Raw genomic sequence first — 12597 nt, 5'->3', positions numbered from 1 at the left:
CTAGTATTGGCCTGGTGCTCTGGTTTTGTTTGCAGTGACTGTTTGTAGTTGCTGGGATATGAGTGGTTTTCTGTTCTAGCTGTGTTTTACATATGAGGTCTCTGGCTGCGTTTGTAGGTGAACATCTGTGTACCCTGTGGTGCCATTTTCTGGTTGTGTTGCCACCCTGGCTGTGTTCATGGATGAGAAGTACTGGTTGTGCTTACAGGTGAGAGTGTGTGAACGTTGTGTTGTCTGATTGTGTTGCACCGTTTGTGGTCACATGTGAGTGGCTGTGCTGGTTCAACATCTGTGTTGCCACGTGAGTGTGTCACTCTCTTGTGTCTCGATTTCAGTGGCAGTATGTGGAGGTTGAGGCCCTTTCTTTTCTGATTATATTGGCAGACATGCAGTGTATGGGAGTACTTGTATGATGTGATTCTTTTTTCGTTTCACTGGTGCTCTTGCTGCATATACAGTATATAGGTGGGTGTGCGCTTTGCATTTATTGATTGCCTTGCTGCACCTGCTCTGTTTGCAGGTGAGTGTGCACTTTGTAAGTGCATTTATTGATTGCCTTGATGCACTAGCTGTACTTGCAGGTGAGTGTGCACTTTGTAACTGCATTTATTGATTGCCTTGATGCACTAGCTGTACTTGCAGGTGAGTGTGCACTTTGTAACTGCATTTATTGATTGCCTTGCTGCACCTGCTCTGTTTGCAGGTGAGTGTGCACTTTGTAAGTGCATTTATTGATTGCCTTGATGCACTAGCTGTACTTGCAGGTGAGTGTGCACTTTGTAACTGCATTTATTGATTGCCTTGCTGCACCTGCTCTGTTTCCAGGTGATCGGTTGTCTTCGTTCACTGGCTGTGCTCGTAGAGTATCTGTGTGCATTGAAGTTGTGTTTGCTGGGTGTGCGGGTGCCCGCAGCTTTGCTTCCCTGCACCACATAACTTCTGTTCTTATTCCTCTTCCTTGCAGAGAAGCTGGACTCACAGCGGCCAATGGCGCACGAGTGCCTGGGGGAGGCGCTGCGCATCCTGCGACAGGTCATCACCAAGTACCCTCTCCTCAACACCATGGAGACCCTGACGGCTGCTGGGACCCTTATCTCCAAGGTTAAAGGTCAGTCCAAAGCCCCTAATCAGTCCTACTGGTGACTCTTGTGAGTGCAGAGTGGAGCATTTCAACACCTCTGTCTCAATGCACAGCTTCCCTGTTGCAAGGTGACATCTAGTGGTCTCTCCCGCATGAAGGGAGGGTCTAACAAAAACACACCAACCCTTATCTTGTATTGCAACTTTTATATTGTGCTTACTACCCCACTGTGGGGCCTGCAGCGGTTGCTTGCATGGGTAGCACGCTACACTGTGTAAGGTGTGTGGTTGGGAGTGTGCTGTCTTTGATCCTGTATGGGAAGTGTTTCCATGTCGTGCGTGATGACCTCTGAGGTGCGTTTATCGTGTTGTGGGACACGGTACAAAGCCGTGAGGTGGGTGTAGAGGTCTTAGAGACAGGCACACAGTTCATGGTTCCAGTAAGCTGACAGCTTTCAGCAGCTCTGCAGGGATCTTTACCATACTTCTTTTCATCATAGTCCACTTAGCTGGTTACTGCACTTGTTTGTCCATTTTGTTTTTTTTTGTTTAAAGTTTATGAGCCTGACCAGGTGCAGGTTGGAAGAAGAAACAGGAGCTGTGAGAGAGTTTGGGAGATGTCAGAAAGGGCTGCAGTGTGTAGCTTGTTGGGACCTGCAGTGCTGGAATAGATTAAAGTCCAGTCTCTTGATCAGCGGCATGTGTCAGGTCTCCTCAGTTATTCCACGTCTCCTCAGTTATTCCACGCCTCTTCAGTTATTCCACGCCTCTTCAGTTATTCCACGCCCCTTCAGTTATTCCACGCCCCTTCAGTTATTCCACGCCCCTTCAGTTATTCCACGCCTCTTCAGTTATTCCACGCCCCTTCAGTTATTCCACGCCCCTTCAGTTATTCCACGCCCCTTCAGTTATTCCACGCCCCTTCAGTTATTCCACGCCTCTTCAGTTATTCCACGCCTCTTCAGTTATTCCACGCCTCTTCAGTTCGTCTACAGGTGGTTTATTGTGTGGACTGGGGCAGTTTTGGGTGACACGCCTGGTCTGTACCAGGTCTGCCTTATGCAAGTGTACGAGGGTCAGGCAGTCTACGGAAATTATTATACTGCCTGTGTGAGCTACAGTCGGCTGCCCCACAGCTGAGCTTTAAGATATTAGTATAGTGCGGGCCGGGAGGGTTTTATGTGAATTGGCATGACTGCATATTACCCAGGCTAGACATGGGTCAGCCCTTCATAACTTACCTGGATGTAGAAAGTAGTGTGCTGGCTGGGCTGTTCCTTATCTGTGGACTGTAGTTTGTACTTGAGGGTGCGATTATTCTTCCACGTTGTATCCTAGGGTTGTAGGAATCAAGTTGTTATCTTGGAAATAGTCATGTGTTAAGCTGTCTCCTGCAGTGTATATGTTCCTGGATGCTTCTAATGCTGGCTGGTAGCGAGTTTCAGAGCGTGACGGCTTGTACTGAGAAAGCAGTGCCTCGGATGCATTTCCTAGGGTAAGGTGGTATGATGATAGGTGGTGCGAGCCTGGAGTGCAGTGGTGTGTTTTGTTTCTATTGCTTGAATTTAACTTGTAGGTGTAGGAGGCTGGCCTGGTGTCTGGTGGACACCTATCGTGTTATCACCTTATACCAGGTCCCGGTATCCCCTATTAGTGAAGTGTAGTCAGTGTCTAGGAAGCCAGAGCTCTCTATAGCAGAGGTCTTCAAACTGGGGGGCGGGCCCCCCTAGGGGGCCTCAAGTGGTCCCGGGGGGGCACCAGACTCTAGCCAAAAGAAGCATTATACTGATAACAGGCCTTTGCTTTGAGCAAAAGCTTGTTATTGCATTTTTAAAAAGTAACAGTACTTAACAGCAATGTTTAAATAGGTCTATACATATTTAAACATTGCCATCTTCATAAAATAATTGTGAAAAAATCTGAAGGGGGGCCCACTGATTTTTATTTTTCAACTGGGGGGGCTCAGCATTAAAAAGTTTGGAGACCACTGCTCTAGCGGTAGCTGTGGATGAGCAGCCATGGCTTACCTAAGAGACATGCAAAGCTTATGCAGTACCACAATAGTCACATAGCAACATCTGACACATGAAAGAACCAAACAGTGTCACAAAAATAAAGATACTTTATTATAGTAACACAACACTAGAATACTTATAGGCAGTTCCCCCTGACTGGAGGTAAGTACACACTAATTATATACACAATAGCAATCAGCAAATAGCATAAAAAGCAACAAGCATTGGCAATACTTAGTAAAAATAGAAAGGGCTCTAGGGGAGGGCCAAACCATAGACTAAGAAAGTGGAATGCAGATACAGCCCCCTCCCACGTATGTGGAATCATTAGAGGGGAGATGGAGAAACAAGAAACCCCAAGAGGTGAGTACCAGAGTGACCCCCACCGACCAGGAGAGCAGAGGTAAGTGCCTGGTTTTCCCAAGAACTAACAGGAAGACTTAGAAAAAGGATTGTACGAGAACAGGACCAGACAGGAAGAAACCAAAGGTGGATTCTGGTAGAAGAGGACCTGCAAAAGAAGGGGACAGAGTCCAGTCTACAATGGAGTGTCCAGTGGGGGCAGGAGCCACTACCCACCCTTCTGTGGATGCAGGACCAGGACGACTAGGGGAGAACATGACCAGCTGTGGAGCCCAGGAGCTGAAGAGGAGTCCTTGGAGCAGTGCAGATGGTGTCCCACGTCGGTTGTCGGGCCACAGATGGTCAGTGGTACAGGAGGACCACAAACAAGCCTTGACAAATGCAAATGAAGCAAAAGAAGTTGCAAGGCTGAAGAGGACCAGCAAGGCCCAGGGGACTCGATGCATGGAGGGTAGTCCAGGGTGACCCTCAGCAGTTGAGAAAGCCAACAGAAGCAGTTGCAGCCCCGCAGGCGACCCACTGGCAGCAGGCACACCAAGTCGCACTGAGGCCCAGTCAGCAAACCTGAAGAGGAGTCCCACGTCGCTGGAACAGCAAAGAGGAGACTGTGCTTGGCAGAAAGAAGTGCTGGGGATCGGGGCTACACTGAGCCTGAAGATCCCTTAGAGCAGGAGTAAACAAGCCTTGGCAGCTTCAAGAGTCACGGTTCACAGGAGTACTGTCCTGCAAGGAAAGGTAATGGTTTACCGTCTCCCAGGTTAGACCGCAGGCAGAGAGGACCAAGGGGACCACTTCAGACTACCACCTGAGTTGGAGGATCCACGCAGTTCCAGCGGAGAGTAGATCCACGCAACCGTTCGTCGTTGCAGTTGGTGCCTGCAGATGCAGGGGAGTGACTTCTTCACTCCAAGGGAGATTCCTTCTTCTTGGTGCAGACTGAAGTCTCAGCTACCTCAGAAGATGCACAGCCTGGGAAATGTTGCAGTTGCTGGAAGGAGCCGGAGAAACAATGTTGCAAAGCAGAATCATTGCTGGAGTTGCAGATTGTCAGTTCCTGAAGAGTCCAGTTGTGGTTCCAGTGGCCAGAAGATGAAGTTGACAATGCAGAGGAGTCCTGGTGGAGTCTTGCACATCAAATTTGGGGACCTACCCTCAAGAGAGTCCTTAAATAGCCCTAAGAGGGGGTTTTGTCACCTAGCAAGGTGACCACCTATCAGGAGGGGTCTGCGATGTCACAAGCCTGACCTGTCCACTCAGACGCCCCCAGGGGCCTCTGCACATCTTGGTTTCAAGATGGCAGAATCGAGTGGCCACCTGGATGAGCTCTGGGTACCACTCCTGGACTGGTGATGGACAGGGGAGTGTTTACTCCCCTTTCCTTTGTCCAGTTTTGCGCCAGAGCAGGATCTGGGTGTCCTTGAGCTGGTGCAAACCGTTTTTTGCAAGGTGGGCACCTTCAGAGCAAACCGGTGGCTTGGGGAGGCTACCCCTCCCAAGCCTTGTAACACCTGTTTCCATTGGAGAGGGTGTTGCCGCCCACTCCCACAGGAAATCCTTTGTTCTGCCTGAGCTGGTCAAGCAGCAGGAGGGCAGAAACCTGTCTGAGGGGTGCTAGCAGCGCAGGCTGCTCGGAAAACCCCAGAAGACTGGTAGGAGCAATACTGGGGGTCCTCTAAGGAGCCCCCAGAGTGCATGGAATCATACAACCAGTACTGGCAGCAGTATTGGGTATCATTCCAACATGTTTGATACCAAGCATGCACAGGTTCGAAGTTACCATTCTGTAGCTGGACACAGGTCCTCTGTCCAGTACATGGGTAAACTGGCTTCCCCGCACTTAAGAAGTCCATTGTAATGGAGCTGAAGTTTGTAGGGGCCCCTCTGGCCATGCTGGGGTGCCCTCACGCACAGGGACCTGCGCTCTGCCCTCTGGGCTAGGAGGGCCTACCATAGGGGTGACTTACAGTGACCTGGTGCAGTTGCATGTGGTGAAGGGGTGCATGCACCTTTTCACGCAGGCTGCAATGGCAGGCCTGCAGACACATTTTAAATGGGCTCCCAGGGGTGGCACAATACATGCTGCAGCCCATAGGGAACCCCTGGTGCCACAATGCCCCGGGTAGCTAAGTCCCATATACTAGGGACTTATAAGGGGGCACCAGTATGCCAATTGTGAGGTGTGCAAAGTCCTAGGCAACCAAATTTAGAGGGAGAGAGCACAATCACTGGGGTCCTGGTTAGCAGGATCCCAGTGAAAACAGTCTAAGCATTCTGATAGCAGGCAAAAAGTGGGGGGTAACCATGCCAAACAGAGGGTACTTTCCTACAGTAGGTGTAGGGGTCTTTTTCTTTGGGAGGCTCTATGAACAATTGTGATAGCTTGAACATTGCTTTTCTGGCTGTAAGTAGTCAGTGGAGGGATGGGAGGACTGGAGTCATGGGTTCTCTTGAGTGAAGGCAGAGAAGGAGTCTTGCGGCTGCATTTTGGATGAGTTGTATTTTGCATGTCATGAAACTAAGGGGGTCTAGTTATTGCTGTTGGCATAGACAAACTTGGAGATTACAAGTGTGAGGATAGCTTCCAGCTTTTATTGGAGTCCCAGGCATGGGAAGATGCGACGCTATGTTTTCATTGTGTAGAAGGCACCATTTATAACCTGACTGACGCGCGGTCTCAGGATAGGTCTGAATCTTTGGTCACCAGTAGGTATTCTGTTATAATTCAACTGGCCACCTCTTCTTGTGGGCAATATGGCTGAAAGGTGGTATTGTGGTCACTCTCCACAGTCCTGTCTCATCCAGGGGCTGAGGAAACATGATCTCCTTGTCCCTGTCCTTATGAAACTCATTTGGCCCTCTTTACTGGCCCGCACCATCTTCAAAACCAGCGGCATCATTTACAAAGCCATCACGACCAACGCCCGCTCATCTTGCTGAGAGGCTCACATCTGTGGCGATTATCCGCACACTTACATCCAGGACACCATCAGACTGCATGCGAAGAAGCGTACAAAAGACAAAAACAAGACAACAGCCCTTCTCCATCTATGCACCATGGATCTGGAAGAACGTCCCTGCATCCATCAGGACCACCCCAACGCTGATCCAGTTTTGGAAGGAGTTGAGCACTCGCCTCGTTAAAGAGCACTATATCAAGATTCTTTAACTGTGCACAACCCAACTTCCTCTCCTACTACTTGTTAGCTTCACGCTGGTCTTTGACATTGCACAGCATTCTGCTGCCTTCATGCTAAGTTTGCGCTTCAAAAATATCATATCCATACATTCATGATTCCCGTCTTTGTGGAGTAGAGCTGTAGGTGATTACTCATCATCCATGCATTTATGGTGCAAAGGCAGCTGTCAGGTTTTGAAGTGATCTTCTGAGCCATCCTTTTTTAAGAATGATTTGCGTGTGATCTGCATAGTGGTAACAAGTGAGGGTGAATGATGTAATCAGGTCCATTGGGGGGTTTAGCAGTGACGTCCGGCAGCGTTAGGAGGGAGGGAGGGAGGGAGGGGGCCGGGCGGGAAGCAGACACACACTCATTCTTTCACACACAGACATACACACACACACATCCATTAACAACACTCATAACATTCAAACATGCACGCACGCACCAAACATTCATTTTCAAACATCACACACACACACACATTCTTTCACACACAGACACATATGCACACATGCACATCCATTAACAACACTCATAACATTCAAACATGCACGCGTGCAGCACACATTCATTTTCAAACATCACACACACACTTACCTTCAGCCTCGAGGTCCCAGGAGGGTTGGGACTGCTGAGGGAAGGCAGCCGTCCCAGCCTCGTCACAGAGTGGGATGAGGTCAGTGAGACTGCTGACCCCACCCCACTCTGTGACAAAGTGTCACTGATTGACACTCGCCCTGGGTGCTTCAGGGCTTAAACCTGAAGCACCCGGGTCAAAGTCAATGGTGACGCTTTTCTCGTCACCCAAGGGAGGGCCTCGAGGTACCTTTGCTGAGCCGATGAGGTCACGCCCATAGGAGCTGTGATCTCCTCAGCCCAGCAAAGTTCAGCTCAAGCAGCCGGGAGTCTGCGCAAATCGCTCATGGCTCACTCCTGGCTGCCTGACCTGAACATGAAGAGTGTCTGTCAGGCTGACCTTTGTTCAGCCTGACAGACACTCTTCATGAGGGGAAAAGGTGGGGGGACGTTGCCCCTCCGCCCTAAAGGACGGCCGCGCCTGGGGTTTAGTAGATGTTTCATAACACTGTTGGTTGTGAGTAGCTGAGTACACTACGCCCTGTTTCAGAGGTAAGAAGCAACCCACCTTGGAGCATTTTCATGTTTTCTCAGATAATGGTGTCCAGGAAGTAGCGAGTGGTAATGGACAGAGTCAGAAGTCACTGATCGCTCCAGAAGCAATAGAGCGACCTTGAGTCATTTTTTTCTGTGTTCTTGGAACATTGAGTAAACACATTACACTTTTAAATATTTTTCCTATAAATGGGAGATTGGATAGCTTGCTGTAGTTAGATAGGTTTAAGGTTTTCTTTTAGTGGAGTGATCTAACATAGGAGGTTTTTAGCTCAGTGGGAGTGAACCTATTTCCGAGGACTTGTTGAGTAGGCTCTGGGCTAGCCCCCTCGCACAGATAGGAGACGCTGGATTGGAAGGGGATCCTGATGGTCTGTTTGAGATGATAATGTTGAGGAGATCTTTTTGAGAGAGTATTGAAAGCATTTAGGTGTAGAAGATAATTTTTCTATGGTGTTTGTGTTGTGAATTGGGGTGGTTTCTACGTTTTAGGTCAACTCCATGAAGAATTTGTCAAAGGCGGCTTGTGGGTGCTGTTTCTGGGTTTTGGCACTCTGGATAGGGGAATTCTGCTATAATCGTGTGGAGTTTTTAGAAGGCCGGTGGCTTCAGTTGTGTGTTTGGAATAGTGCTGTTTTTGTGGTTCTGATGGCTCTTCTATAGCCTCTGTCACACCCGCATAGTGTGAATTTGTCGCTTTCATCATTGATCTTCTTCATTTGCGTTGCAGTCCGTTGAGTTGTATTTTCATTCTTTTGATAATGTAACTACTCCAAGTGATTTTTTTGTGTGATTTACCCTGGATGTGATCTTTATTGGCATCTGATTATCAGTGCAGTGGAGATCCATTTCTAGAAGGGTTGTGTATCTCTTAGGATTGCGTTTTTGTTGGGGTTCTTTCAAGGTGGGGTAGAGTGGTTTGAGGTGTATTTTTTCCATTCTTTGTGTGAGTTTATTTTTCTCTTCCTTGTTTTTGTCTTTGACCTGTTTTTGATAGGTGTCTTTACCCTGAAGGTAATGCTGTTGTGGTTGCTCCGATAACTTGGGCGTTGCCAGTCACTGTGTCGGGGGGGCACATACGCTACCCAGAGTGTGTTCACCAGAGTGAGTTGGGTCAGAAGAATATTCTTGGAGGTTGAAGCACTCAAGATTGGCTTTGGTAGTTGTGGTTGTCGGTAGATTCTTCTGGTCAGATCTTGGGGTCTCCCAGAACTGTGTAGGTTCGGGTGGTTCAGATGACTTTTGGTCACTGTGTCCAGTGAGACATCTTTACATTTCGTGTTGCTCAATGATGGTTTACGTTTTAGGAGGAAGGAATAAGTGAGAGTTGAAGTTGGGTGACATCTTAGAAGAAAGGAACCGCAGTCAAACATGGAGGAGTCTTCGGTGTGGGTTATTTTTGGTCACCTGACTGCTAAGCCACCTACAGAGCTGCCAATGCAATGTACTTGAAGCCTTTCTGGATCAGCCCCCGTTGTAAGATGAAATCACCCGGGAGTTCCTTCTCGGCTTCAGCGTCAGGTGTTGGGTCTCTTCTGCTTTGGGTGACCACTTCACTCAGTGCCATCACAGACACTGATTCCAGTCCTGGACTTTCATGTGATAACCTAATGCACTGTGGGTGTCGTAGTCTTGGGCCCAGGTTCACCAAATGATGCACAGCACTCATGAAAGTCCGCAGTGCTGTGTGTGCAATTGCAAAAATAATGCGCCAACATATTTGATGCATTATATGCCAATAATGTCATCAACCAGACATGCTAAATGTGAGGCTAATCACAGTTTAGTGTTTCATCAAGACGAGTTAGTGGTGTCTTGCAAGCAGTTTGTCCTCAAGGAATACCCTTGAGACAGATGACCCTCCCCCCCCAAGTGTTACATTTTGCAATCTGTGTGGTTTTCATGGAATTTGCGTGTATCGTAGGTGGAACTAACCCACAGTTTCCCTCCTTGTCTGCTTCTGCGTTCGGTTGGTACTCGCATCCCCAAAACCAGGCCGCATTATGATGCAGGACTTGAGTTCATCTGGCTTTGTGCTTCATAAAACATGTACTTGGCCTGTGCCAGCCTCGTCACTCCACCTCCGCATGAATTAAGCAGCAGTGGTGTTTACTGCTGTGCTCAAATCATGTTTTGACGCAAAATACCTTTTGCATGTAAACATTTGGTGGCCCCGCAGTTGGTGCTGCTTCCCTGGCACCTGTGCTAAACACGAATACATCTGGGTCTGGGTGTATCTTTACTGAGCTAATTATCCCAACACAGCTGGGCCTTTTGTGCATATTTCACCTGGTGCTTTGCTCCCTCTTCTAGCGCCCTTGAGGAGCTAGAACTGTAGAGGCCGCGCACCCCTAGGCGACCCTCTTGTGTCATATAAAACCTGCAGGTGCTAACTGTGTGCAGGGGGTGCGTCCTCATGCCAGTCAAGGAATCCTGGACCCCCACGCACTGTTACAGGCAGGCGCACTGACTGAGGTGGTGCAGTCAGTGCGCCCACAAGAGTCCCCCTTGGGCGGGAGGGAGCATGGTAGACCTGGGGACTGCCTAAGAGTACACGGGCCTCAGGAGAGAACTCAGACTGTCAAAGGAACAGAGACTGCTCGAGAGTGCTCAGGCCTCAGCAGAGAACACGGACAGCCCCAGCAAACAGAGTACACAGGCCTCAGCAGAGAGCACAAACCCTCCAAGGAACAGAGAGTGCACAGGCCTCAGCAGAGAGCACAAACCCTCCAAGGAACAGAGACTGCACAGGCCTCAGCAGAGAGCACAAACCCTCCAAGGAACAGAGAGTGCACAGGCCTCAGCAGAGAGCACAAACCCTCCAAGGAACAGAGACTGCTCGAGAGTGCACAGGCCTCAGCAGAGAACACAGACCACCAAGGAACAGAGACTGGCCGAGAGTGCACAGGTGTCAGCAGAGAACACAGACCGCCCCAGTGAACAGAGACTGCTCGAGAGTACACAGGCCTCAGCAGAGAGCACAGACCACCAAGGAACAGAGACTGCTCGAGAGTGCTCAGGCCTCAGCAGAGAACACGGACAGCCCCAGCAAACAGAGTACACAGGCCTCAGCAGAGAGCACAAACCCTCCAAGGAACAGAGAGTGCACAGGCCTCAGCAGAGAGCACAAACCCTCCAAGGAACAGAGAGTGCACAGGCCTCAGCAGAGAGCACAAACCCTCCAAGGAACAGAGAGTGCACAGGCCTCAGCAGAGAGCACAAACCCTCCAAGGAACAGAGACTGCTCGAGAGTGCACAGGCCTCAGCAGAGAACACAGACCACCAAGGAACAGAGACTGGCCGAGAGTGCACAGGTGTCAGCAGAGAACACAGACCGCCCCAGTGAACAGAGACTGCTCGAGAGTACACAGGCCTCAGCAGAGAGCACAGACCACCAAGGAACAGAGACTGCTCGAGAGTGCACAGGCCTCAGCAGAGAGCACAGACCACCAAGGAACAGAGACTGCTCGAGAGTACACAGGCCTCAGCAGAGAGCACAGACCACCAAGGAACAGAGACTGCTCGAGAGTGCACAGGCCTCAGCAGAGAGCACAGACCACCAAGGAACAGAGACTGGCCGAGAGTGCACAGGCCTCAGCAGAGAGCACAGACCGCCCCAGTGAACAGAGACTGCTCGAGAGTACACAGGCCTCAGCAGAGAGCACAGACCGATAAGGAACAGAGACTGCCCGAGAGTGCACAGGTCTCAGCAGTGAACGCAGTTCGCCCCAGAGAACCGACACTGCTCGGGAGTACACAGGCCTCAGCAGAGAACACAGACCACCAAGGAACAGAGACTGGCCGAGAGTGCACAGGTGTCAGCAGAGAACACAGACCGCCCCAGTGAACAGAGACTGCTCGAGAGTGCACAGGCATCAGCAGGTGTGAAGGGCTCTGCCCCTGACATTGAGTGTCTTGGCTGGTCTGAGGGGCTGTGCCCCTGACATTGAGGGCATTGAGTGTTTTGGCAGGTGTGAAGGGCTCTGCACCGGCATTGAGGGTCCTGGCAGGTCCGAGGTGCTCTGCTCCAGCATTGAGGGCTTTGACACTTGGCTGGTCTGAGGGGCTCTGCCCCTGATATTGAGGACATTGAGGGTTTTGGCAGGTGTGAGGTGCTCTGCCCCTGACATTGAGGGCCTTGGCAGGTCTGAGGGGCTCTGCCCCTGACATTGAGGGAATTGGCAGGTCTGAGGGGCTCTGCGCCTGGCACTGAGGGCATTGGCAGGTCTGAGGGGCCCTGTCCCGGCATTGAGGGCTTTGGCAGGTCTGAGTGGCTCTGCCCCTGACATTGAGGGCATTGAGGGCTTTGGCAGGTCTGAGTGGCTCTGCCCCTGACATTGAGGGCATTGAGGGTTTTGGCAGGTCTGAGAGGCTCTGCCCCTGACATTGAGGGCCTTGGCAGGTCTGAGGGGCTCTGACCCGGCATTGAGGGCCTTGGCAGGTCTGATGGGCTCTGCCCCTGACATTGAGGGCATTGAGGGCTTAGGCAGGTCTGAGTGGCTCTGCCCCTGACATTGAGGGCATTGAGGGTTTTGGCAGGTCTGAGAGGCTCTGCCCCTGACATTGAGGGCCTTGGCAGGTCTGAGGGGCTCTGACCCGGCATTGAGGGCCTTGGCAGGTCTGAGGGGCTCTGCCCCTGACATTGAGGGCCTTGGCAGGTCCGAGGTGCTCTGCCCCTGGCATTGATGGCCCTGGTAGGACTGAGGGGCTCTGCCCCTGACATTAAGGGCCCTGGCAGGTCTGAGGGGCTCTGCCCCTGGCATTGAGGGCCCTGGCAGGTCCGAGGGGCTCTGTCCCAGCATTGAGGGCTCTGGCAGGTCTGAGGGGCC

At 50.8% G+C, this 12597-nt stretch overlaps 1 protein-coding gene across 8 annotated transcripts in view; it reads left to right on the top strand.

The window, feature by feature from the left end:
- Window positions 1-12597, top strand: part of ARHGAP45 (Rho GTPase activating protein 45) — a 381773-nt gene that overhangs the window by 156663 nt on the left and 212513 nt on the right. For all 8 annotated transcript variants that reach the window (XM_069216459.1, XM_069216457.1, XM_069216454.1 and 5 more), the window contains one exon: window positions 965-1108. In XM_069216459.1, the coding sequence (XP_069072560.1) occupies window positions 965-1108 (144 nt within the window). The remainder of the gene's footprint in view (window positions 1-964; window positions 1109-12597) is intronic.

Source organism: Pleurodeles waltl, chromosome 12 (genome assembly GCF_031143425.1).
Source record: "Pleurodeles waltl isolate 20211129_DDA chromosome 12, aPleWal1.hap1.20221129, whole genome shotgun sequence".
In the NCBI taxonomy this organism is placed as follows: Eukaryota; Metazoa; Chordata; class Amphibia; order Caudata; family Salamandridae; genus Pleurodeles; species Pleurodeles waltl.
Note: the sequence above shows the minus strand (reverse complement) of the source record. Positions and strands in the feature narration are given on the sequence as shown.